Below are 21,233 nucleotides of genomic sequence, written 5' to 3'. Positions count from 1 at the left end.
GATATCGTTTGAGATATTCCTCACTCGATTCCAAGTTTCTAAATTTGAAAACCATGATTTTTATTATAAAACTCATTTTGAGCTAACTGCCACGATTGTGCCATAAAATGCTTTTCACATTCAACTTATGATGCATCTATTTGGCATCCCCTATTATCGAATATATATATATGGTGATCGAGAACATACTTTAACGGGCTTTTCAATACCAATTTTTTGGTAGCGTCCACCAAGTAAAACTCAAGAGAGTAATAATTGATGTTAAACTAATTTCTATATTTTTTAGAACATTTAATGAAAAGTCCCTCATGGGCTGATTAAACCCTTCAAGTATCAATCTATGCAATTTAAACCCTTGCACTAAATTTTTTTGGTAAGGAAACCCTTGCACTAAATCATTAGTGAAAAAGCCTTTGTTCAACTAAAGACCCATTACAAAAATAAGCCTTTGTTTGTATTATTGTCGAAATACTTCCATTGAATCAATACTTACATTTTGGTTTTTTAAAAGCTGACGATTATAGTTTTCACAAAAATAAGAGAGAATGATGTTTGGTTAAAATACATCATAAATATGATTGAAAATCTCAAACGATCATGTCAATGTAACTATGATATCACTTCATAGGCTGCATAAAACGACTGTTACCAAATCCATCTACAGTCTTAGAAATTCAGCGCATTTGAAGAGAAGAAGTATAAGAACGATATACGGTTTCTACTTTCTCACAAAGGTTTATGTTTTATATATCTTATCTAGAATTATATGATTATTGTTATTATATTTCTAGTGATATATTTCAACAATCAACTCTATATGTGTGTGTATTTTACTAATATACACAAATTTAGTTAAATATGTATATAATATATTTGTTCAATTGTCAAAAAGAAAAACTGATATTTTTTGTGTTAAATATTAACCATAATAGGGTTGATGGTAATGGAAACAATGGGGCTGAAACTGTGTTTTGAAGTTCTACCAAATACATATGGGATTATGGGGTATCTTTGAGTTCATCAACATGTGTCATTCAATGGTGTGCCATTCAATGTAAGAGGAAAGAAGCTAATGGGATCGGTACTTGCAAGCCAAGGCCCAATCAAGGGAAAATACAATATAGAAAACTAAAAGAAGAATGCCACTGCGTTTATAAATGTTCATAAAACTATATTAAATGGTGAACATTAAATCACATTTTTGTTTATTTTATAAAAAATCGTAATATTTATATTTATAATACTAAATAAGTAGACCGCCAATTTTGGTATTCTGCCAAATTAAAATTCTGAAATTCGTACAGATTTCCGATTTACTGTTGGAAATATCCGATATTTTTAAATGAACATATTTTCGTCGGACAATTTTATTACCAAGACCGAGTGAACATCTCCGCACAACCTAAAATCACTACAAAAAAAAAAAACAGTGCGGCTTTTCTACCGAATCTCGACAGACATCAATTTGGCAAAATTCTAATGATTTACCGACAAAAATATGTTCATTAAAAAAGAAAAACCTAGAAGTTACCTCATATAAAATTTGAAGAACCAACACTGTGGGGTTGGGCTAACTCATATATATACTTTCAAAATTTACATACCTTGTTCTTTTCACTGAAAGAGAAACCTAGTAACCTCATATAAACTTCTTTGGCTAACGTTTCATGAAGAAAAGTATTGTGCTACTATAAGAAATATTTGTCGTCATTTTCACCACATACATCTACCAACACTAAATTTCATTCAGATTATATAAAAAATAAAATTTTAAATAACAAAGAACTATAAAAAATAAAATTTTATATAACAAAGAACCGGAATAGAATACAAGTAACACTCACTCTGTTCATCACAAACAGAACAAAAGAAACGTGTGTACGAAGAAACTTCTAGCTTCAAACAAATTATACATAAGATTTGATTCATCTAGCTCCTGGATTAAGCTCTGTTGTGAAATTCATGGACAGCTCAATTGAAGAATCATTAGTTGAATCCGTCATACGGCTTCCCATGTTTCTTGCCATCTCCATGTTCAGACATTCTTTCAGATCCATTACGACTTGAGTCATTGTCGGTCTCCGTGAAGAAGACGGATTCAGGCAAGTCATTGCGGTCTCAACAACTTTCCATATCGTGTTTGGATCAAAGTCTCCTTGAAGCTTAGGATCTACAATGCTGTTAATGTCTCCTCTTGATAGCATCAAACCTACCCATTCAGCTATGTGTGATTTTTCTCTTTTCATGTCTATCACGGGTTGGTTTGTTACTAGCTCTAGTAGAACAACACCAAAGCTGAACACATCACTTTTCTCGGTCAACCAATTAGTTCTGTAGTATCTGGAAAATAAAAACAAGAGAAAAAGGAAAAGCCACAATGTTTAGAGTTAACACGAAAAAGAAAAATCAATAGTTGTTTTAAAGAAAAGTGTTTAAGGTTTACTCAGGATCAAGATATCCGGGAGTTCCAGCAACTATGGTTGAGACGTGAGTTTCAGTTCCAAGTGGAAAAGACCGTGAAAGCCCGAAATCCGCAAGCTTAGCTTGAAATTTCTCGTTTAATAAGATGTTAGTAGTCTTAATGTCGCGGTGAACTATTTGCGGTTTGCATCCATTGTGCAAATATTCCAATCCTTGCGCTGATTCCGCTGCTATACGAAGCCTTCCTTCCCAAGTTAGTATCGACGGTCCACGCTTCCCTGAAATCAAATTTTTGAAACAATATATATCAGAATCATAAAACTAAAAACCACAATGTTAAAACATTGATTTTGTATAAAAACCATACCTGATAAGTGCTCTTTCAAGTCACCATTCGCCATGAACTCATAGATTAGAGACATTTTATCTCCTTCTTCACAATATCCAACAAGACATGTGAGATCTTTGTGATGAACTCTAAGAAGCAACTCAACCTAAAAAGTAAACAAAACAAAAACAGATCCAAGACGCAATCAAAACACCATTTCTAATAATAGTTAAGAGAAACATTTGGTTCAATCTGTTATTACCTCGGCTTTAAACTGTTTGTAACCAAGTGCAGTGGACTCAGTGAGCATCTTTACCGCAACTGGTTCATTATTCAAGACGCCGTAATAAACCACACCAAAACCACCCCTACCAAGAACCCTCTCAAAGTTGTTTGTGATCTTAACAACATCAATGTAAGTCAATTTCCGGTTTTTCGCTATAACGGGAGGTTCAAAACCGTGGTGAGACCTCGAATGTAACGGTGTTGTACCAGTTCCTGAATTAGGATTCAAACCAAGCTTGGTTCTCTTCTTCCTCTTGAGGATAAGGAAAGTAACGATTCCAGCTCCAATGAGGAATACTGAAACAAGTGATGCTGCAACAGGTGCAATAACAGTGTTTTTCTTCTTCTTTTTCGTGGTAGCGCATGATGTAGATGAACAAAGCCCGGTATTTCCTTCGATACTAGAGTTTTCACATAGATTAAAATAAAATTTTGATTATTAGAAAACTCATAAGCATTTCATTCTTCTTTTGATATTTGTTTCCTCATAAGCACGGATTATTACCTTAACGTAATAGATCCTCGTCGTTCTTTATCAAGGAGAGTTGCAGGGATAGAGCCATTTAGCTCATTTCCAGATAGATTTCTATACAAAACAGAGTGAATATAGGTTAACGTTTGTTAACCTTTTGGTGTTAATAAAATGCGTTTGAGCTTACATGAGTTTTAAGGTTTCCATATTAGCTAGAAACTCTGGGACTGAACCAGTTAAAGAATTGTTAGACAAGTCACTGCAAGAAAATCAAATGTAACCCATCAAAACATACGACTTAAAGCAAAACTTTAATGCATTTTCTGAGCATGTTAACTACTTACAGAACTTCTAAACTGGTAAGGTCTGATATAAATTCTAAGATCTCTCCGGTCAAGCCACTTGTAGACAGATCCCTGTTTCCAAAAATCAAAAAACAATTAAAAACCTTTTGTGAAAATCATATGAAGAAGAACAAATCAAAACTCTGCTTTAAAAACAGAACAAACTCTATACTTACAAAGAAATGATCTTTGGGGTCTCATTGTCAACATAAGTGCAATTAACACCAGACCACTTGTAATCCAGCGGCACGCAAGGATCTCCTTCCCAGTCAATCTTGTTCACGCCGTAAGCCGACTTGATGTTCATCATTGCATCAACTGAAAACATATTTTCATTAGGTAAGTAAAAGTTTGGTTCTTAATCAACAATAAAGAAATAAGTTTTACCAACCTTCTTTTCTATCAGTTTCCTGTTGCGGCAACAAGTTAACCGAATAAATCTCCATAGCGTTGAGCAGAGGAGGTAAAGTCGAATTTCCTGTTCTTTGAAGCGAAAATATGTACTGCCCATTTGCATCGGCGACAACTTCGGTAGGTGTAAATACGGAAGACGTGGTGAAATTAAGTGGTCTAAAAGGTCCATAGATATGCTTGTTATTGTACATGATGTTGAACTCTCTTGTATCATTGGATTTGAGCTCTTGAATCTCTGCAAAATGCATAAAAACGTAGAACTGCACAGTACGTTCCACCCCGACTAGCGAAATGTTCATAGCTGCGTCCGGGTCTGTTGGAACAGAGGCTGTGACCATAGCAATCTCTGGTGGTTGATAGTCATTGTTTATATTCACTGACTGATTGGTACTAATCTGTGACCAGTTTCCGAAATTATACGGAGTCCAGACACGATCAAACACATCGATTCCGTACCTAAGACAAAGAAAAACAGAGTATATTTAGAAGCCTTTTCAGACTAACTTTTAACATTAGGGTTTTGAAACTTATAAACCTGTAGCCTTGGTTAACAGTCGCGCCAACGTCTGCTCTGATGAAGGTCTGCAAGGAACCTTGTCGAGTCAAGTAAGTTGTGTTCATGAGTTTACGAAGCTCTAAAGCGGAGATAAAAGGCGTTGCGTTTCCTGTCTTGACCAGACAGATTTGTAAACGATCAGTGGTCAAGATATGAATCATCTCAAAGATTGATGCTTCGGTCTCGTTCGTGGTTGTAACTGTAGACCAAAGATTAGGTCCGAGGTAGAGCTCGAATTGCGTTGAGGGTTTGTCGTCATAACCGCCGTGAAGGAAATTGGCTCTGATTAGATATTCGTCGCCTATGGTTAGGTTTAAGGTATAGCAGTTTCTTATGCCTTGTGGAAAACTCCGTAGGTTCCTTGTGGAAGAAGTAAAAGTGTTAGGTTTTAAGATAACATTCATTGATCTTGAGAAAGCTATTTATTATACCATGTTTGTTGCTGAAACTGAGTCCGGTATCCTTGTTTGATGCTTCCACCAACACCGGTATTGATGAAATTCGCATCGGAAATGTAAGTAATGTTTGTTGTTTTCTCACGAAAGCTAGTTTCTCTAGGCGAACCGCAATCCAAACTGATGAATCCTGAGAACAAAGCAAAGAAAAAGCTTTAGAAGAAACTTTTGAATCAATGAAGATGTTATATTTTTTTACCTGACTGATCTTGAGCAAGACAAAGAAGTAAAGCTGAGAAGATTTGCAGAAGAACTAAGAGAAAACAAGAAGAAAACGCCATTAATATTCGTCACTTTGGTTTTAATTGTTTCCTTGTTTTTGTGAGACTAGAAAGTGAAGAATCAAAAGAAGATATATGTGGTGTAATTAAAGAAATGAAAGATGGAATTGTTTTCTTTTTGTCTGAACCGCGTTAGTACTGGTTACTATTATGATGAGCTCAAAGTCAACCTTTTGGTAGAGGTGACCAATTGTGAATTTTTTTACGTTAAGAGGCGTTGACGTATAACAAAAATGCAGAATTTCTAAATTCGAGTTAGACAATGACATTACGGGGAAAATTTAGCTAATCTTAAAATTTCACCAATAATTTCGATTTTAAAATATTTAAACTATTGTTTTAACTAAATATTCATCTGGTTAAGTCATTGAAGAAGATTGTCTTTCTGCCAATAAGCTACACTTCATTGATCTGTAATAAATCTGACGAGGGTATGGAGCTTACTGAAAAATATATGTTGATTGTTCACCAGAAAAAAAGGCAAGAAAAACATTAGAAATATGTTTTGATTTAATGAAAGTTTATAAGTTATAACCATAATTCAGTTGAATTTTTTTACGAAAACTAAAACGAAACGAAACATTAAATTTTGAGAAGTCAGAAGGAAAGTGGTTGGTGACTTGGTGAGGAGCTAATAATACATGCACCAATAAAACAACTCTGATTATGGAGAGACGACCACGACTTCACTGAACCAAAAAAAAAAAAAAATGAGAGAAAAATATATGGTCAATATCAATTTGGCATCATTATTACAAGAATCATAGCCTAGTGGGGCGATATACATGCATCTTCTATATATTAATAGACATGTAACAATTGAAACAGTTTTTTAATTCGTAAATGTCTCATGTTAATTATTGATATTTAGTATAAAGCTGCTGTAAATTAATTTGTATTTATATTGAAAATATTACATAAATAGAAAATATTTCTTAATTTAAATAATTTCCTTTAGAGAACTCGAAAGTTATAATTTTGGTTGTAATTTATTTTCTTCTTTACTATATTATCATCATAAATATCCTAATCTAATCCTACTATATATAGTAGGATCAATCATTCGGATTTCAAACAATTCCACGATGTTCAGTTTTCTCAGCAAAACGTGATCTTTTACTGACGATTATTATATACATGTGTCATACCAACGATAAACAGTCTTATCTCTAGCATTTGTAACCACTCTCTAATGTAAAAACCTCTAAAACTTGAGTACCGATCAAAGAGGCTTCCACAATTGGTTGTTTATTATTGAAAATTAACTACAGTAAAAGATTCTCAAAATTCACCATTAAACGTATTATTGTCATGAGAATATTGTTGAAGAAAAAAAAAGTCATGAGAATATCAAAAATTCAAATATACGAACTTTAAAAATCGATTAATTTTTTATTTATTACGATATGTTTAACTACATATGTTATCTTCTTGTTAATTCTATAGTGAAATCTTTTTCAACATATACTAATGTATAAGTAATTAATTTAATTTATTTTTTTGGCAAAAAAGTAATTTTTATTTTGTTACGAACTGTTAAATCATGCGAAAAATCTATTTTCTAAAGAAGTTGGTATCTCTACATTTTCTGAGAAAATGATTTAAATCGATAAATTAATCAATTTTTAAAAATTTGTGGATTATTTTGTTCGAAAGAAAAAAAGATTTGGATCTTCTAAACCCTACTGATTCCGCACTAGCTAATAGCTTTTAGATGCCCTAAACTGCTTTAATTTTATTTAAAAAATTTTCAGCCACGACACATTTATTATCAACATGTTTAAAAGAATATATAGTTATACATAAATACAAAAGGAAACAAAAAATCAAAAACCAAAATCAAGTGGTCTAAATAGTATACTTTTGGACATGATCGGCGAATGTCGATATCCGATTTCCAAATATCTCGAGAAGAAACGAGTGCACATGGCCTAACCTTATTAAGGTTTGACTGTTGACTTTGGTTTGTTTTGATGTCAGCCGTTGACTTTTCGTTTTTTGTTTCTTTTCCTGAAAACAAAATTTAAAGTAAATTCTATAAATGTATGTTAGAACTGATTATGCGTATTTGCTTAGCGACGCGAAATCTTGTTTATGGACTTTTAGTTTCTTACTTCTAGACTTCTAGTATAAAATATCTTATTTAGAAATAATAGCATTTTAGTAGAAAATGTTGAAGTAAAGAAAAATCATATCATTAGCTGTTGAAAAAAAAAAAAAAAAAAAAAAAAAAAAAACAGGTTTTGACCAAAAAAATCATCATACTGTATTACTGTACAGTGTACATGTACTTTAATTATAAATCAGAATCATGGATGATTCGATAAATAATACTTTCTTAATATGCATATATCAAGTAACAGGAGGAGAGGAGACTTTAATTTCAATGGCACAACGAGTCCATTGTCTACGATGTGGGACAGATTAGCCTAAAGGTATGAAACAAATCTGAGGGTGAATTTCTGAAAACAATGAAAACTATGAGAAACCCTGATAGCCATTACATTCACAGGACGTCCAAGTGGAAGAATGACCTGTTTTATAACATGGAAGTCGCTCAGGAATCTATGGATCCAATACTGCTGCACCTTTCATTATCGCTGCCACGTTTTTCTTCTTCTCCTCTACTTGTCTTGTCTTCTTAACTTTTTTGTGTGTTTTTATTGTCTTTCTCTTTAGGTTTAGTTGCAAAGCCTCTTGTGAAATTAGTAAAGACATTGTGAGAATAATGGTTGTTTAAGGATGTACGAAGAATCCTATGAGACATAACTCCAGCACCTGCTGGTGAAGTCAAACCACAACCGGTGGTGAAGACCTTTCTCATCAGCCAAAAACGTTGCAAATTCGCCATTATTCCGACAGACTTCAGGAGAAGGAAAAAAAAAGTAAGCGTGTAGCTAGGTCAACTTACGTGAAGATCTTAATTAGGTTTTCTCTTTTGTACTAGTCGTAGGCATAACAACTTTTTTCTATCAAAAAAAGGAAATTTGCAAGAATTTACAAAAAATAAACTAATCACTTCAAAATAACCCTTAATTTACTACAATTTTAACTATTTTCGGTATCAGAATATCGATTTGATACAAATTCTCAGCAACAATCTCCCTTTATATTGATTCTTCCGACACAAGTTTCTGATTTACACACCATTTACCAAGTGGTTTTGTTCAAACAAATCATGGTGCAAGACACTTTTTACCCAATTGTCTTGTTAGGTTACAAAGTTATAGATTTTCTGACCCATTTTTTACAGAACAATTACAGAGTAGAGAACCCATGTGAACATAAGCATTTTGTTTTGGTCAAACCAAAGAAATTAAGAAAGTCTCTGGTTTTTGTCTACACATATCGTTGACTTGTTCATTAACATATACACAAGTTATCTAAAGAAATCAACTAAAGAAAAAACAAGTTGGCTTTCTTGTTGATTAGTGTTCTACTTGCTGTTAGATAATGATTTATACGTTGTGACTTGTGAGCACACAAAATTGATATCTACCAAAGAGTTGACATTGTCTTCAAGTTGTTGACTTTGAACCCAAAAAAAACTCTGGTGTTTCTCAGAAATGGATAAACCAGTTTTAAGAAATAGGAGATGATGGTTGTTTCTGCTGTTTGAAGAACCGAAATGATGACATCGAAGGCGAAGGCGCTTACGTTCATTTGTTGTGTGGCTCTTCTCAATCTTGCCATTGCCCAGGATCAATCAGGTTTGGTCAAATTATAGATTATGCTCTTCTTTGATCTTTTATCTACATGATGAAAAAACAGAGAAATTTTAAGTTAAAAACTGGTTTTTAAACATCTGAATAGGGTTCATTAGCATAGATTGCGGGTTACAACCAGAAAATTCCAGCTACACGGAAACATCGACCGATATTAAGTATGTTTCGGATTCAAGTTATACGGATACAGGGACAAGCTATTTCGTTGCGCCTGAAAATAGACAAAATATGAAGCAGAGCATGTGGTCCGTCAGAAGTTTTCCAGAGGGAATCAGAAACTGTTACACTATTGCTGTTAATAGCAGCACCAAGTATCTGATCCGGGCGGATTTTATGTACGGTAACTACGATTCGAGAAACGAGATACCGGGTTTCGATCTTCACTTAGGTCCAAACAAATGGGACACTGTTGAATTGGTGTCTCCTCTGCAAACAGTGTCCAAGGAGATCATATATTATGTGTTGACAGATACAATACAAGTGTGTTTAGTGAATACAGGAAATGGTACGCCTTTTATATCGGTATTGGAACTTAGACAGTTGCCGAATTCTTCCTATGCAGCTCAATCTGAATCACTTCAACTATTTCAACGGTTGGATTTTGGATCAACGACAAATCTAACGGTTAGGTATCCAAACGATGTTTTTGATCGGATTTGGTTTCCCGCCACGCCAAATGGGACGAAGCCGTTAAGTGACCCGTCGACTTCTCTCACAAGCAACAGTACCGGTAATTTCCGTCTTCCACAAGTTGTAATGAGAACTGGAATTGTACCAGATAATCCAAGAGGATTTGTAGATTTTGGATGGATTCCAGATGATCCGTCTCTTGAGTTTTTCTTTTACTTGTATTTCACGGAACTTCAACAACCTAATTCCGGAACCGTAGAAACAAGAGAATTCGTGATCTTGTTGAACGGGAAGTCTTTTGGGGAACCGTTAAGTCTTAACTACTTCCGGACCTTAGCCTTGTTCACTTCAAACCCTTTGAAAGCAGAGAGCTTCCAGTTTTCTCTTCGTCAGACTCAGAGTTCATCTCTTCCACCTCTGATCAATGCTATGGAGACTTACTTTGTAAACAAACTTCCACAATCATCAACGGATCCAAACGACCGTAAGCTCTCTCATTCCTCTGCTTTTCCATTTCAGACCTCTGCATTTTCTCATTCTCCCGGTCTTTTTGAATGTTTATAGTTTCTGCTATGAGGAATATTAAGTCTGCATATAAAGTCAAGAGAAACTGGGAAGGAGACGTGTGTGTGCCTCAAGCTTACACATGGGAAGGTCTGAATTGTAGCTTCAATGGCACAAACATGCCAAGAGTAATAGCATTGTAAGTGTCTTATAAACAGTTTCCTTCTCTCAATCTTGAGTGAGTCTCAGAAGTTATTAGCTCTATGCAACAGAAACTTATCGTCCGCCGGATTGACTGGAGAGATAACGTCTGATATATCGCGTCTTTCGCAGTTGCAAATTCTGTAAGTTTATTCTCTTATTGGTATAAAGGTATGAAAAATAGTAGAAGTTTCTCATATATTTAACTTTCAGGGACTTATCAAATAACAATTTGAGTGGACCTGCAGTACCAGCTTTCTTAGCGCAACTCCAATTCCTGAGAGTCCTGTATGTATTTTCTCAAAGAACTAATCTTAAAAGAACTCACAGCTTATAGTATGTAGTAAATGACATTATCTACTGTGGGTTTTGTAGACATTTGGCGAACAACCAGCTTAGTGGTCCTATACCCTCTAGTCTCATAGAGAGACTAGACTCGTTTAGGTACTTCAAAAAAAAAACACTTTTCTTTCTCATCCTATATATGTTTTGAGAAACCGACGGTTAACTCATAATCCTTAGTATCTAATGCAGTATCAGTGGGAATCCAAGTATTTGTTCTGCAAATGCGTGTGAAGAGGTCTCACAAAATAGATCAAAGAAGAATAAACTTCCCAGCTTTGTCATTCCTTTAGTTGCATCACTTGCAGGGCTGCTTCTTCTTTTTATCATATCTGCAGCTATATTTTTAATCCTCATGAGAAAAAAGAAACAAGGTATGTTTTAGTGAAGTTACATGTTTTCAAGTTTATGGGAAGAGGTTGTTGGTGATGTGTATGGTTTTTGCTGCAGGTCGAACGATTAACCGGACAGTTACAGCTACGAGTAATGGACCGTCATTACAGAGGAGAGATACTGGTTCAATGCGTCCATCTATGCAGCGAAGAGAAACCGGTTTTTCAACAAGACCATCTTTACAGAGAATAGAGAGCGGAATGACAGACTACGGAGGGAATGAAACAGCGGTTGATGCGTTTGATTTGGAACCATCAAATAGGAAGTTTACATATGCAGAGATTGTGAACATTACAAATGGGTTTGATAGAGATCAAGGGAAGGTAGGATTTGGAAGAAACTACCTTGGAAAGTTAGATGGTAAAGAAGTAACTGTCAAGCTTGTTTCTTCACTATCTTCTCAAGGCTACAAACAACTCAGAGCAGAGGTATATGCTCTGTTTACTAACCAATTTTTTTGTTTTTTGTTGAGAGTTAATGAAAAGAGACTTAGAAGAGTTTATTGTAGGTCAAACATCTTTTCAGAATTCATCATAAAAACCTTATAACCATGCTTGGTTACTGCAACGAAGGCGATAAAATGGCGGTTATATACGAGTACATGGCTAATGGAAACTTGAAACAACATATCTCAGGTTTTGAAATCTTGTTCTGCCTTACATACTTCTTCAAGTAAGACCAATATCTCAGTTATGATCTTCTCTTGTGCAGAGAACAGTACAACTGTTTTTAGCTGGGAAGATAGGCTCGGTATCGCGGTTGATGTCGCGCAAGGTTAGCATTTGAAACTCTCTCCTGTATTGGACTGAAACAATTTCTATTTGGAGTTCTGTTTATAAAACATGTTCTGTTATTGCGACTGAATTATAGGACTTGAGTATTTGCATACTGGTTGCAAGCCGCCGATCATTCATAGAAACGTCAAGTGTACAAATGTATTCTTAGATGAAAGTTTCAATGCGAAGTTAGGCGGTTTTGGCCTTTCGAGAGCGTTTGATGCAGCCGAGGGAAGTCATTTGAATACAGCTATTGCTGGGACTCCTGGATATGTTGACCCCGAGTAAGCTCAAAACTTCGTAAAATAATAAATGTTCTTCCTTTTTTTGGTTTTCTTCAAATGAAGATTGATCTGTCATTGCAGGTATTACACATCAAACATGTTAACAGAGAAGAGTGATGTGTACAGTTTCGGTGTAGTTCTATTAGAGATCGTTACTGCGAAACCCGCTATCATAAAGAATGAGGAAAGGATGCATATAAGTCAATGGGTTGAGTCTTTGCTTTCAAGAGAAAATATTGTAGAGATTCTTGACCCGAGTCTTTGCGGAGACTATGACCCAAACTCGGCATTCAAGACCGTGGAAATAGCCGTGGCTTGCGTTTGTCGAAATTCGGGCGACAGACCTGGGATGAGTCAAGTGGTGACGGCTCTTAAGGAGAGTTTAGCTGTAGAAGTTGAGAGGAAAAAGCATTTGCCGGTTGGATCAACAGATTCACTTGAAGAGCTTGCACTTGGCTTTGGATCTAATCCACCTCCTCGTTTGAGATGATTATTTATTGATTTTGTTTTTTGTAATGTTTTGTGGTCTCTGAAAATAATTTGTTATATATGTCTTCTTCTTTTTTTGTGAGTTGATATAACCAAAAAAATCGTTGTGCATACAGGCTTGATCCAGATATGAGGATTTTTCTTACCGTTTATAGTTTGGGTCTGACTAGGGTTTTGTATGGGGAAATTTTGCAAGGCCTTTACTTGTGACCTAAGGAACTTCCAGTTTTCTGTCCTCCTCTGTTTCTCTTTGGTGACTTAGACTCCGTAACTAATAGAACTTGACACTGCCGTTTATTTTATTGATTGACAACTGAGAATTACAGGGAATAACTGTTACCATGTAACCATGGTTGACATTTTCGATAGGTACATGAGATGAAGAAGAGAGATCCAAAGTTGGCATCAAAGTTCATCTTTATTTGGCGATGAAGATGAGTCAAGAAGATATCTTGTGGCCAAAGAAGCAAGAAGGGAAGCACCATAAGGGAGTAATTCTTCATTAACTTCAAAAAACGGAGAGTGAGGGTTCGCCATTGGTGAATGAGATTTGTTCTGCATCCCAACAAAGCTAAAATGTCCCGGGATTGCTTGTTGGTAGAAAGCAAAATCCTCTGATACCATCACTGGTAGCGTCTCAACATAATTCTCAATCCCTAACATATCCACTGAAACGTTCTTGTAAAACAGGTGCAAGGTTTTATTGTTCACAGTCGGCGGGAAAGGAGGAGTCTCATCTTCAAGAAAGTCAACTGTTGCATTACACATATTTACGCTTGCTTGCGTTGTGATAACCTGAAACATTGGATCTCGCGTTTTAAAGTTTGGTCTCGAGAGGAGAGGAAGACACATCAGAGTGCAAAGTTACTGACCTGAACAATTCTTTGCTTGAGTTGCTCAAAACTTTTAGGTAAAAGGGCTCGGAATGTGCCACCGATAGTAACAGAGTCGGGAATGACATTAAAAGCATCACTGCCTTCAAATGTAGCAACTGTAACCACCTGTAAGCACTCAAATCAACCAACATCCTATAATATAAGAGACACTTTTCTTGAAGAGCCAAAAGAGTAACTATATATACCTGCGAGTCTAAAGGATCTGCCTCTCGTGAAACGAGGTGTTGTAAGCTCAGAATAACATTTGAAGCTGCCAATACTGGATCTATGGCGAATTGAGGAAGAGCTGCATGACCTCCTTTCCCGCTTATCGTAGCTTTGAAACGTCCACTACCAGCCATCAATAGACCCTCTCTTGAGCTCAGTTGACCTAATCCCAATAGATTCGAAACATGTAATCCAAAGATTGCACCCACATTCTCCAATACTCCAGCCTCCACGATTTTCTTTGCACCTGCTCCTCCTTCCTCAGCTGGTTGGAAAACCAGAATCACTGTACCATGATGAATAAAATGTCCAACAAGTGTTAATAAGAAACCAAACAACCTGATGATTGCAACAGTTTGAAAATGTTATTAGCTAAAAAATACAGCACAATACAATACTAAACCTGTAGCTCTTCTTGGTGTTCTTTGAGCAACTTTGCAGCACCGAGGAGCATCGTAGTGTGAGCGTCATGTCCGCAAGCGTGCATCTTCCCTGGAATCTTACTCTTGTGTTCCCATTCCACCATTTCCTACACAATTCCATCATTACCATGTTCAATAAGAATCCACTAGCTTGCAACTCAAGTAATTTAAAATCACATAAGAAATCTGATCCATAAGTCAAATGATAATGGTTATATCTTAAATGCCAGTTAGTATTGTTTGTTGTACTAAAACAAATATTCAGAAAAAAAACAAATTTAAAACATGACACCATTTCGACTAGCAAAATATGATCAGTGATTAAATAATTTGGGCTTGAAGGGAATAGATTCAAAAACTTTGTAAATGAAAACCTTATTATACCTGAATAGGAAGTGCATCCATATCAGCCCTCAAAGCAACAAAGGGGGCATGGCCAGTTCCAACATATCCAATAACACCAGTTACAGCAACTGGATTCTTATAAGACACACCCATCTTGTCCAATTCTGTCTTGACTAGCTTAGATGTCTCTACTTCCTCGTAACCTAACTCTGGGTTCTCGTGGATCCTCCTTCTTATTCCAACCATCCAATCGAAAAAATCTTCTCTTTTAGCTAGACTAAGGAAATTTTTAGGAATTTGAGACAAATCATTCGAGGAACATGAAATCAGACACGAGTTTAGTAAGTGAAGGATCAAAACAAAAGAAACCAATTTGCAGAAACTCATCGTGAATCAAGAGATTGCGTGATGATGAAGTAAGAAACCATGAAGGAAGAAGCGGCATTTATAACCAAGAACTCACATAATAGCAAGCGAAATACAACACGGAAACTTAATAAAAATCTTCATATCTTTTGTAATTTTCTTCGGTCCCAAGTCACCATAAAATATATTCTTTTCCAAATTGATTACCATCAACTACCGAAGGTTTCTTGTTAGTATCTCAAATTATTTTGACGTTGGACAGAATTTAAATATTTCATTTTAAGCGCTCAATAAATATCGGTTCGAGTTTGAACCCAATAAACATGTGGAACATATTTCACCGTGAAGTTGAACCTAAGACATTAATTGTATTTTCGGTTAAAATGTAAATCTGCTTGTTTGCAAAGTAATTAAATTATAAAATGAAATTTAAAGGATTGTTTAGAAGATACACCGTAAATAAAAGTTTCGAGTTATCTGATTTGCAAGATCTTTCCTCTTTTGTTTGGAAAATCATTTCGTTTTCATTTCAAGTTTTCGTGACACGTGAAGAAAAAAGAACTAGAAATTGAACGGTTGTAGTTGTTGGACGGTGTGGTGTGGTACATTTGCTCTTGCTACAAATAGCTATAAAGCACGGCTATAACGTGTTTGATGGATTCTTTCATAAAATTTATTTCCGTATTTAAAATAAATACATTAAATAAAATAGAAACATTTTGCCGAACCATTTCCGTGATTGGTTTAAAATGCTAGCAATCAGAGCCGGCTCTGACCTGAAGCAGCTAAAGCTCATATATGCTTTAGGCACATGATTTTCTTCGTAATTTTATGGGCATCTATTTCCAGTTTTGATCGTAGAATCATCCGTTATGCGCCGCATAAGTTGTTTAATTAACAACATGGGCCTATTGGGCTACTCTCTTTTTTCTTTTGTTGCTTTAAATGGGTTATTTTGGGTTCTTAATTGTTTTAAATGAGACTGAACTTTTGGATTTGGTATTTTATAGTTTTTTATCCCTTAAATCCAAAAGTTCAGTCTCATGCATAGTTTTTGCAAAAACAATTCCAAATTTTATAGTTTTTGATCCCTCTAATTGCAATCACTTTTCCTTGATACCATGAGAAAATGCAAATGAAACATGCCAACACAACAACATTTAGAAGAAAATGCCTTTACTCTTCTTTAAAAAACGAGTAATTTTTCGACTTCTAAACATAGAACAAGAGTAACGGATGCTCCTAGGGGCTGAAAAGAACTCAAAACTCCCTTTATTCAATAATCTGTCATGTCAAAAAATATGTTTAACCTTCACAATACCTGTAATATCATTGTGAAAGAGGAGATTAACTAATGATCAGTTCGGTCCATGATCATACTCTAAACTCAAGAACTTCTCAAAACAAATACCAAGAGTGACGAGTGGAAGATATGTTAGAGCCTAACTCAAGAATCTTGGGTGCAAGTTGCAGTAAAGGCTCCAATGCGCTTGGAGCAAACTTTCTGGCAAAGAGATAACAGATTTGAGACTGATGATCATTGTAGAGGCAAGATTTGGCTCCTGTAAGCTTCTTGAGAAAACTTTCCGTTACATCAGCCTTACCAAAAGTAGCTGGATGAGCACCACCACGTGACCAATCTGTCCATGTCAATGTCCTATTAGCAAGCAAAACCCGATGTTTCATAGACAACATTGTTGGGAAGTAATGTTCATCTACATAGCATGGAGGTCTACAAAACTCTTTGAATTTGGGATAGTAAGTAGTGTCTTGAACAATCTCAACAGCGAGTTTCCGGTTAATTTCAAACCACTGAGACCCTTTTCGCCACTGGCTTAGTGTGATCTCAGGTTCCATTTCTGTCCTGTATCTGCCTCTTCCATCAGGTCCTTCCTCATCAGCAGCACCCATAAAACTATATCTTGATTCAGAGACATAACTATAGATAAAGCTGAAACCTCGCAGAGGAATGCATGATTCAGACAGCAGAACAAACCATTCATTAGAGATATCAAGCAACGCATTAGCCAAAAGCCTCCTCTCTGCTTCACCCATACTCATCTCTCCCCATGCCACAGCCTATAACACAGAAGAAACTAATACTGTGAGAACACAAGAAACAAACACAAAACAAGATTTTCCTCTGAAACATCAATGACAGTACCTGACTAGGGATATATCTTCTGTAAAACACAGACGACCTCGAAAAATCCGATTTGTAACTAGGCAACGAATGAACATAGATAGAATAAAGACCCTCATGTCCTTTACAGAACTTCTCCCAAAGTGGAGCAAATGGTAAAGGACCTTTGGCAAGAAACATGAAAGCCAATTTAGGGACACGTCTAAACGGATAACCATTTCTTTGCGGCTCTATAGAAGCACGCCAAAGCAATTCACTATCATTCATTGTGTGCCAAACATTGGAAGGAGGTCTAATAAAGCTATCTAAAGTAACACTCTCATGATTATACGTAGAGAGCAAAGTAATTGGAGCCACAGGATCTAAACGTTGAATCTTCAAAAACTTGATCATGTGTATACTAACAACAGAGATCCCAAGAGTCAAAACAAGAAACAATAACAGAATCTGAAGCAGACGCAACGGTAAGAGAGCTCTAGATTGGTTTGTGACTCTAGATTTAGGTGTTGATGAACCATTTTCTTTAACACATTCCTCCATCTCCATTACCATCACTTTCATCTAAAAGCTTCTCACTTTCTTAGCTATCTTCAAATGCTTACACAAAAATCCAATCTTTACGGGAAATGTTTGTACGACAACAACAAAAAATGGGTTTTTTATAGAAACCCAGAAGAAAAGATTTGTGATTTTCAAAGAAGCAAAGATCAGAACTTGAATCTAAAGAAGAAGAAGAAAAAACAAGAAAGAAAAATTGAATCTTTATCAGTTAGACATGTTAACAAGCTCTCGAATTTTAGCATTTGTTTATGCGTCGAATCTTCTGAAATCTCTCAATCTGATTTGTTTAAATTGACCGTTTCAGCTCTCTCATTGCAATGGCCCAAATCTGTTTTTGTTTGCAGTAATAACATTTCTTGGATTTAATAGAAGCTTGACACTGCATAACAATTTATTAATCTTTACATGGCAGGCTCTGTAAAAAAGAAAAAACTGTTACCATGTTTTGACATTTTTCAGAGTAGAAGAATAGGAGAAGCCAATGTTTGTTGGCATCAAAGTTCATCTTTTTTGTTACTCTTATTTAGAGTTGAAGCTTTTAGTTCAAGAAGATATCTTGTGGCCATGGAAGCATGAAGGGAAGCACCATAAGGTAGTAATTCTTCGTTAACTTCAAAGTACGGCGAGTGAGGGCTCGCCATTGGTGAACGAGCTTTGTTTTGCATTCCAACGAAGCTAAAATGTCCCGGGATTGCTTGTTGGTAGAAAGAGAAATCTTCTGATCCCATTAATGGTTGCATCTCGACGTAATTCTCAATCCCTAACATATCGCCTGAAACGTTCTTGAAAAACTGGTGTAAGGCTTTGTCATTTACAGTTGGTGGGAAAAAAGGTTTCTCCTCTTCAATGAAATCCACTGTTGCATTACACATATTCACGCTCGCTTGCCTTGTGATAACCTGAAACATTGGATTTGCAAAGAGAGTTAAAACAGTTCGGTAAGACAAAAGTTTACACATCAGAGGGTAAAGTTACTGACCTGCTCAATTCTTTTCTTGAGTTGCATAAAGCTTTTAGTTGAAAAAGCTCGGAATGTACCACCGATAGTAACAGAGTCAGGAATCACATTGAAAGCACCACCGCCTTCAAATTTAGCAACTGTAACCACCTGTAAGCACTCGCATAGATAAAATCAATCCACATGCTATATAGAGACATTTGAAGAGCCAAAGATTATATTTATTACCTGAGAGTCTAAAGGATCTGCCTCTCGTGAAACGAGGTGTTGTAAGCTAACAATAACATTTGAAGCTGCCAGTATCGGATCTATGGTATGCTGCGGAAGAGCTGCGTGGCCTCCTTTCCCGCTTATCTTAGCTTTGAAAAAGCCACTACCAGCCAACATAGGACCCTCTCTCGAGCTCACTTGACCTAATGCCAATTGATTTGTGACATGTAATCCAAAGATTGCACTCACATTCTCCAACACTCCAGCCTCCACAATCTTCTTTGCACCTCCTCCTCCTTCCTCAGCTGGTTGGAAAACTAGAACCACTGTGCCCTGATCAAGAAAATGTCCAACAAGTTTCAAGAATCCAAACATCATGATGATTTCGACAGACTCAAATTTTAAAACTAGGAAAATCCAGTGTCAAAACTAAACCTGTAGCTCTTCTTCATGTTCTTTGAGCAATTTTGCAGCACCGAGAAGCATCGTAGTGTGAGCGTCATGTCCACAAGCGTGCATCTTCCCTGGAACCTTACTCTTGTGTTCCCATTCCACCATTTCCTACACAATCCAACATAATCTGTCCAATAAGAATCCACCCAAAACAAAACAACACTTACCATAATTCCACCAACAATTCAAGAAACTGCAAATCACATCAGAAATCAGATCCCACAGAGAAGTAAACTCAACAAATCTTCAACTACACTATAGATACATATAACCAAAACCGAAAACACAAAACTTCAAGTATCAAACAGAAAAACAAAAACAAAAAAAGCCACACTGTTCCATGAGAAGCTAAGAGAACAAGTCAATTCCAGATTTTGAGAGCAAATACCTGCATAGCAAGTGCATCCATATCAGCCCTTAAAGCAACAAAAGGAGCATGACCAGTTCCAACATACCCAACAACACCAGTAACAGCAACTGGGTACTTATAAGAAACACCCATCTTCTCCAACTCTGCTCTAACAAGCTTAGATGTCTCTACTTCCTCATAACCTAACTCTGGATTCTCATGGATTCTCCTTCTGATTCCAACCATCCAATCGAAAAAATCATTCCTTTTAGCCAAAGTAAGAAACTTTGAAGGTATTTGAGATAACCCATTAGAGGAACATGAAATCAGAGTCGGATTAAGCAAGTGAAGGATCAAAACAAAAGAAACCCATTTGAAGAAACTCATGACTTATCTCGGATTCGATTGATTGATACTTGAATCAATCGAATCGTGTAGAGAAAAAGAAGAGATCGAAGAAGTTAAGAGAGGTGTGCGTGATGATGAAGCAGGGGTACAAGAAGCAAAAAAGTGGTATTTAAATCCCAAGTAGCCAAAGCTCAAAGCCAAACACAACTTAACTTCGTCTCTATTTTCTCATGAAGTCTTTCATTTTATTTTATTTTATTCTATTTTAATTTTTTTTTGGTAATTTTCCTCGAATCCCAAAATTATTTGTAAGAAAACATTCGTTTACGTGACTGATTTAATGATTAATTTGATAACTTTTTTTTTGTTGAAAAGAGTGATGGGATCTTCTTTTCTTTGGATTAAAACTTAAAAATTGTAAATAAGCCAAACAAGCCACCATTCTTTCCCTACATGTCTCTTGTTGAAGTTTCTGCATTTGGAAATTGTGTAATTTTAACGTCAAAGAAATTATTATCTCACTGTTTTATACAAGTAGCCAAATTGAAGTAAGAAAAGTAGCCAAACTCAAATTATATGAACCGTAAAGATTATTTTTTAATTATTAAACATAATAAGAAAAAACAAAACAAGTTTGTGTTTTTGATAAAGTGCATTTCACTATCGTGTACTAATTTTCAAAATCTTTTTTCTTTTGGATTGGAGGAATTATTTTTCGTTTTCATATTCATTTTTAAGTTCTTCTTGTGACACGTGAAAAAAGAAAAGTATAACATTGAATGGTTCTAATCTAATTGGTGGACGGTCCATTTTGCTGTTGGTACGAACAGCTATAACGCACGTGGAGAACGTGTTTAATAAATTCAATTTAGTGTTTTTTTCCTTCTCTTTTTTGATAAAAAGTTGATTTTTCTGTTCTTCCCATATTTAAACAATAATATATTGCAAGATTAGTTGACGTAATAATCCACTAGCACTAGAGCTTGAATAATTATCCGAGTTCTTATTCGATCATGAAAATAAGATGTCTATAGTGACCGGATCTTAGATTGTAAAATCATGGATCCGTCGAAAC

At 35.7% G+C, this 21,233-nt stretch overlaps 5 protein-coding genes and 1 pseudogene across 9 annotated transcripts; 2 read left to right on the top strand and 4 right to left on the bottom strand.

Annotated features, from left to right (window-relative positions):
• Nucleotides 1-875: 875 nt before the first annotated feature.
• AT1G51802 lies at nucleotides 876-1,240 on the top strand (annotated as a pseudogene). Its single transcript has one exon.
• Nucleotides 1,241-1,705: 465 nt separating this feature from the next.
• IOS1 (Leucine-rich repeat protein kinase family protein) lies at nucleotides 1,706-5,687 on the bottom strand. The gene is made up of 12 exons (NM_104059.3): nucleotides 5,475-5,687; nucleotides 5,252-5,405; nucleotides 4,800-5,180; nucleotides 4,242-4,720; nucleotides 4,027-4,168; nucleotides 3,851-3,922; nucleotides 3,694-3,765; nucleotides 3,540-3,620; nucleotides 3,012-3,435; nucleotides 2,789-2,915; nucleotides 2,444-2,699; nucleotides 1,706-2,340 (listed from the first exon to the last, which is right to left on the bottom strand). Exons 1-12 carry the CDS (start codon nucleotides 5,554-5,556, stop codon nucleotides 1,926-1,928), a joined length of 2,685 nt encoding a protein of 894 aa, NP_175591.1. The 5' UTR covers nucleotides 5,557-5,687; the 3' UTR covers nucleotides 1,706-1,925.
• A 2,100-nt stretch (nucleotides 5,688-7,787) lies between these two features.
• On the top strand, nucleotides 7,788-13,144 carry AT1G51790 (Leucine-rich repeat protein kinase family protein). Of its 3 annotated transcripts, NM_001333501.1 has the most exons (14): nucleotides 7,788-7,991; nucleotides 8,069-8,441; nucleotides 9,178-9,266; nucleotides 9,370-10,395; nucleotides 10,476-10,614; nucleotides 10,688-10,759; nucleotides 10,830-10,904; nucleotides 10,992-11,060; nucleotides 11,157-11,332; nucleotides 11,559-11,779; nucleotides 11,860-11,986; nucleotides 12,063-12,125; nucleotides 12,222-12,411; nucleotides 12,493-13,048. In NM_001333501.1, the coding sequence occupies exons 3-14, from the start codon at nucleotides 9,185-9,187 to the stop codon at nucleotides 12,899-12,901; spliced, it is 2,649 nt and encodes an 882-aa protein (NP_001319199.1). In that variant the 5' UTR covers nucleotides 7,788-7,991; nucleotides 8,069-8,441; nucleotides 9,178-9,184; the 3' UTR covers nucleotides 12,902-13,048. The 3 variants fall into 3 exon arrangements, with proteins under 3 accessions (NP_001319199.1, NP_001321842.1, NP_001321841.1); NM_001333503.1 differs by having other exon boundaries at nucleotides 7,788-8,441; NM_001333502.1 differs by lacking the exons at nucleotides 7,788-7,991; nucleotides 8,069-8,441 and having other exon boundaries at nucleotides 8,844-9,266; nucleotides 11,151-11,332; nucleotides 11,409-11,779; nucleotides 12,493-13,144.
• A 28-nt stretch (nucleotides 13,145-13,172) lies between these two features.
• Nucleotides 13,173-15,247, bottom strand: ILL5 (IAA-amino acid hydrolase ILR1-like 5). Its single transcript, NM_104057.1, has 5 exons — nucleotides 14,810-15,247; nucleotides 14,407-14,532; nucleotides 13,982-14,296; nucleotides 13,773-13,901; nucleotides 13,173-13,695 (listed from the first exon to the last, which is right to left on the bottom strand). The coding sequence occupies exons 1-5, from the start codon at nucleotides 15,155-15,157 to the stop codon at nucleotides 13,306-13,308; spliced, it is 1,308 nt and encodes a 435-aa protein (NP_175589.1). The 5' UTR covers nucleotides 15,158-15,247; the 3' UTR covers nucleotides 13,173-13,305.
• A 1,125-nt stretch (nucleotides 15,248-16,372) lies between these two features.
• AT1G51770 (Core-2/I-branching beta-1,6-N-acetylglucosaminyltransferase family protein) lies at nucleotides 16,373-17,970 on the bottom strand. Of its 2 annotated transcripts, NM_001084230.3 has the most exons (3): nucleotides 17,301-17,970; nucleotides 17,133-17,215; nucleotides 16,431-17,051 (listed from the first exon to the last, which is right to left on the bottom strand). In NM_001084230.3, exons 1-3 carry the CDS (start codon nucleotides 17,838-17,840, stop codon nucleotides 16,535-16,537), a joined length of 1,140 nt encoding a protein of 379 aa, NP_001077699.1. In that variant the 5' UTR covers nucleotides 17,841-17,970; the 3' UTR covers nucleotides 16,431-16,534. The 2 variants fall into 2 exon arrangements, with proteins under 2 accessions (NP_175588.2, NP_001077699.1); NM_104056.4 differs by having other exon boundaries at nucleotides 16,373-17,215.
• An 81-nt stretch (nucleotides 17,971-18,051) lies between these two features.
• On the bottom strand, nucleotides 18,052-20,408 carry IAR3 (peptidase M20/M25/M40 family protein). The gene is made up of 5 exons (NM_104055.4): nucleotides 19,850-20,408; nucleotides 19,444-19,569; nucleotides 19,027-19,341; nucleotides 18,820-18,948; nucleotides 18,052-18,739 (listed from the first exon to the last, which is right to left on the bottom strand). The coding sequence occupies exons 1-5, from the start codon at nucleotides 20,195-20,197 to the stop codon at nucleotides 18,335-18,337; spliced, it is 1,323 nt and encodes a 440-aa protein (NP_175587.1). The 5' UTR covers nucleotides 20,198-20,408; the 3' UTR covers nucleotides 18,052-18,334.
• Nucleotides 20,409-21,233: the final 825 nt, after the last annotated feature.

The sequence above is a fragment of the Arabidopsis thaliana genome (assembly GCF_000001735.4).
Source record: "Arabidopsis thaliana chromosome 1 sequence".
Classification (NCBI taxonomy): domain Eukaryota; kingdom Viridiplantae; phylum Streptophyta; class Magnoliopsida; order Brassicales; family Brassicaceae; genus Arabidopsis; species Arabidopsis thaliana.
This window is presented reverse-complemented; position numbering and strand designations above follow the sequence as displayed.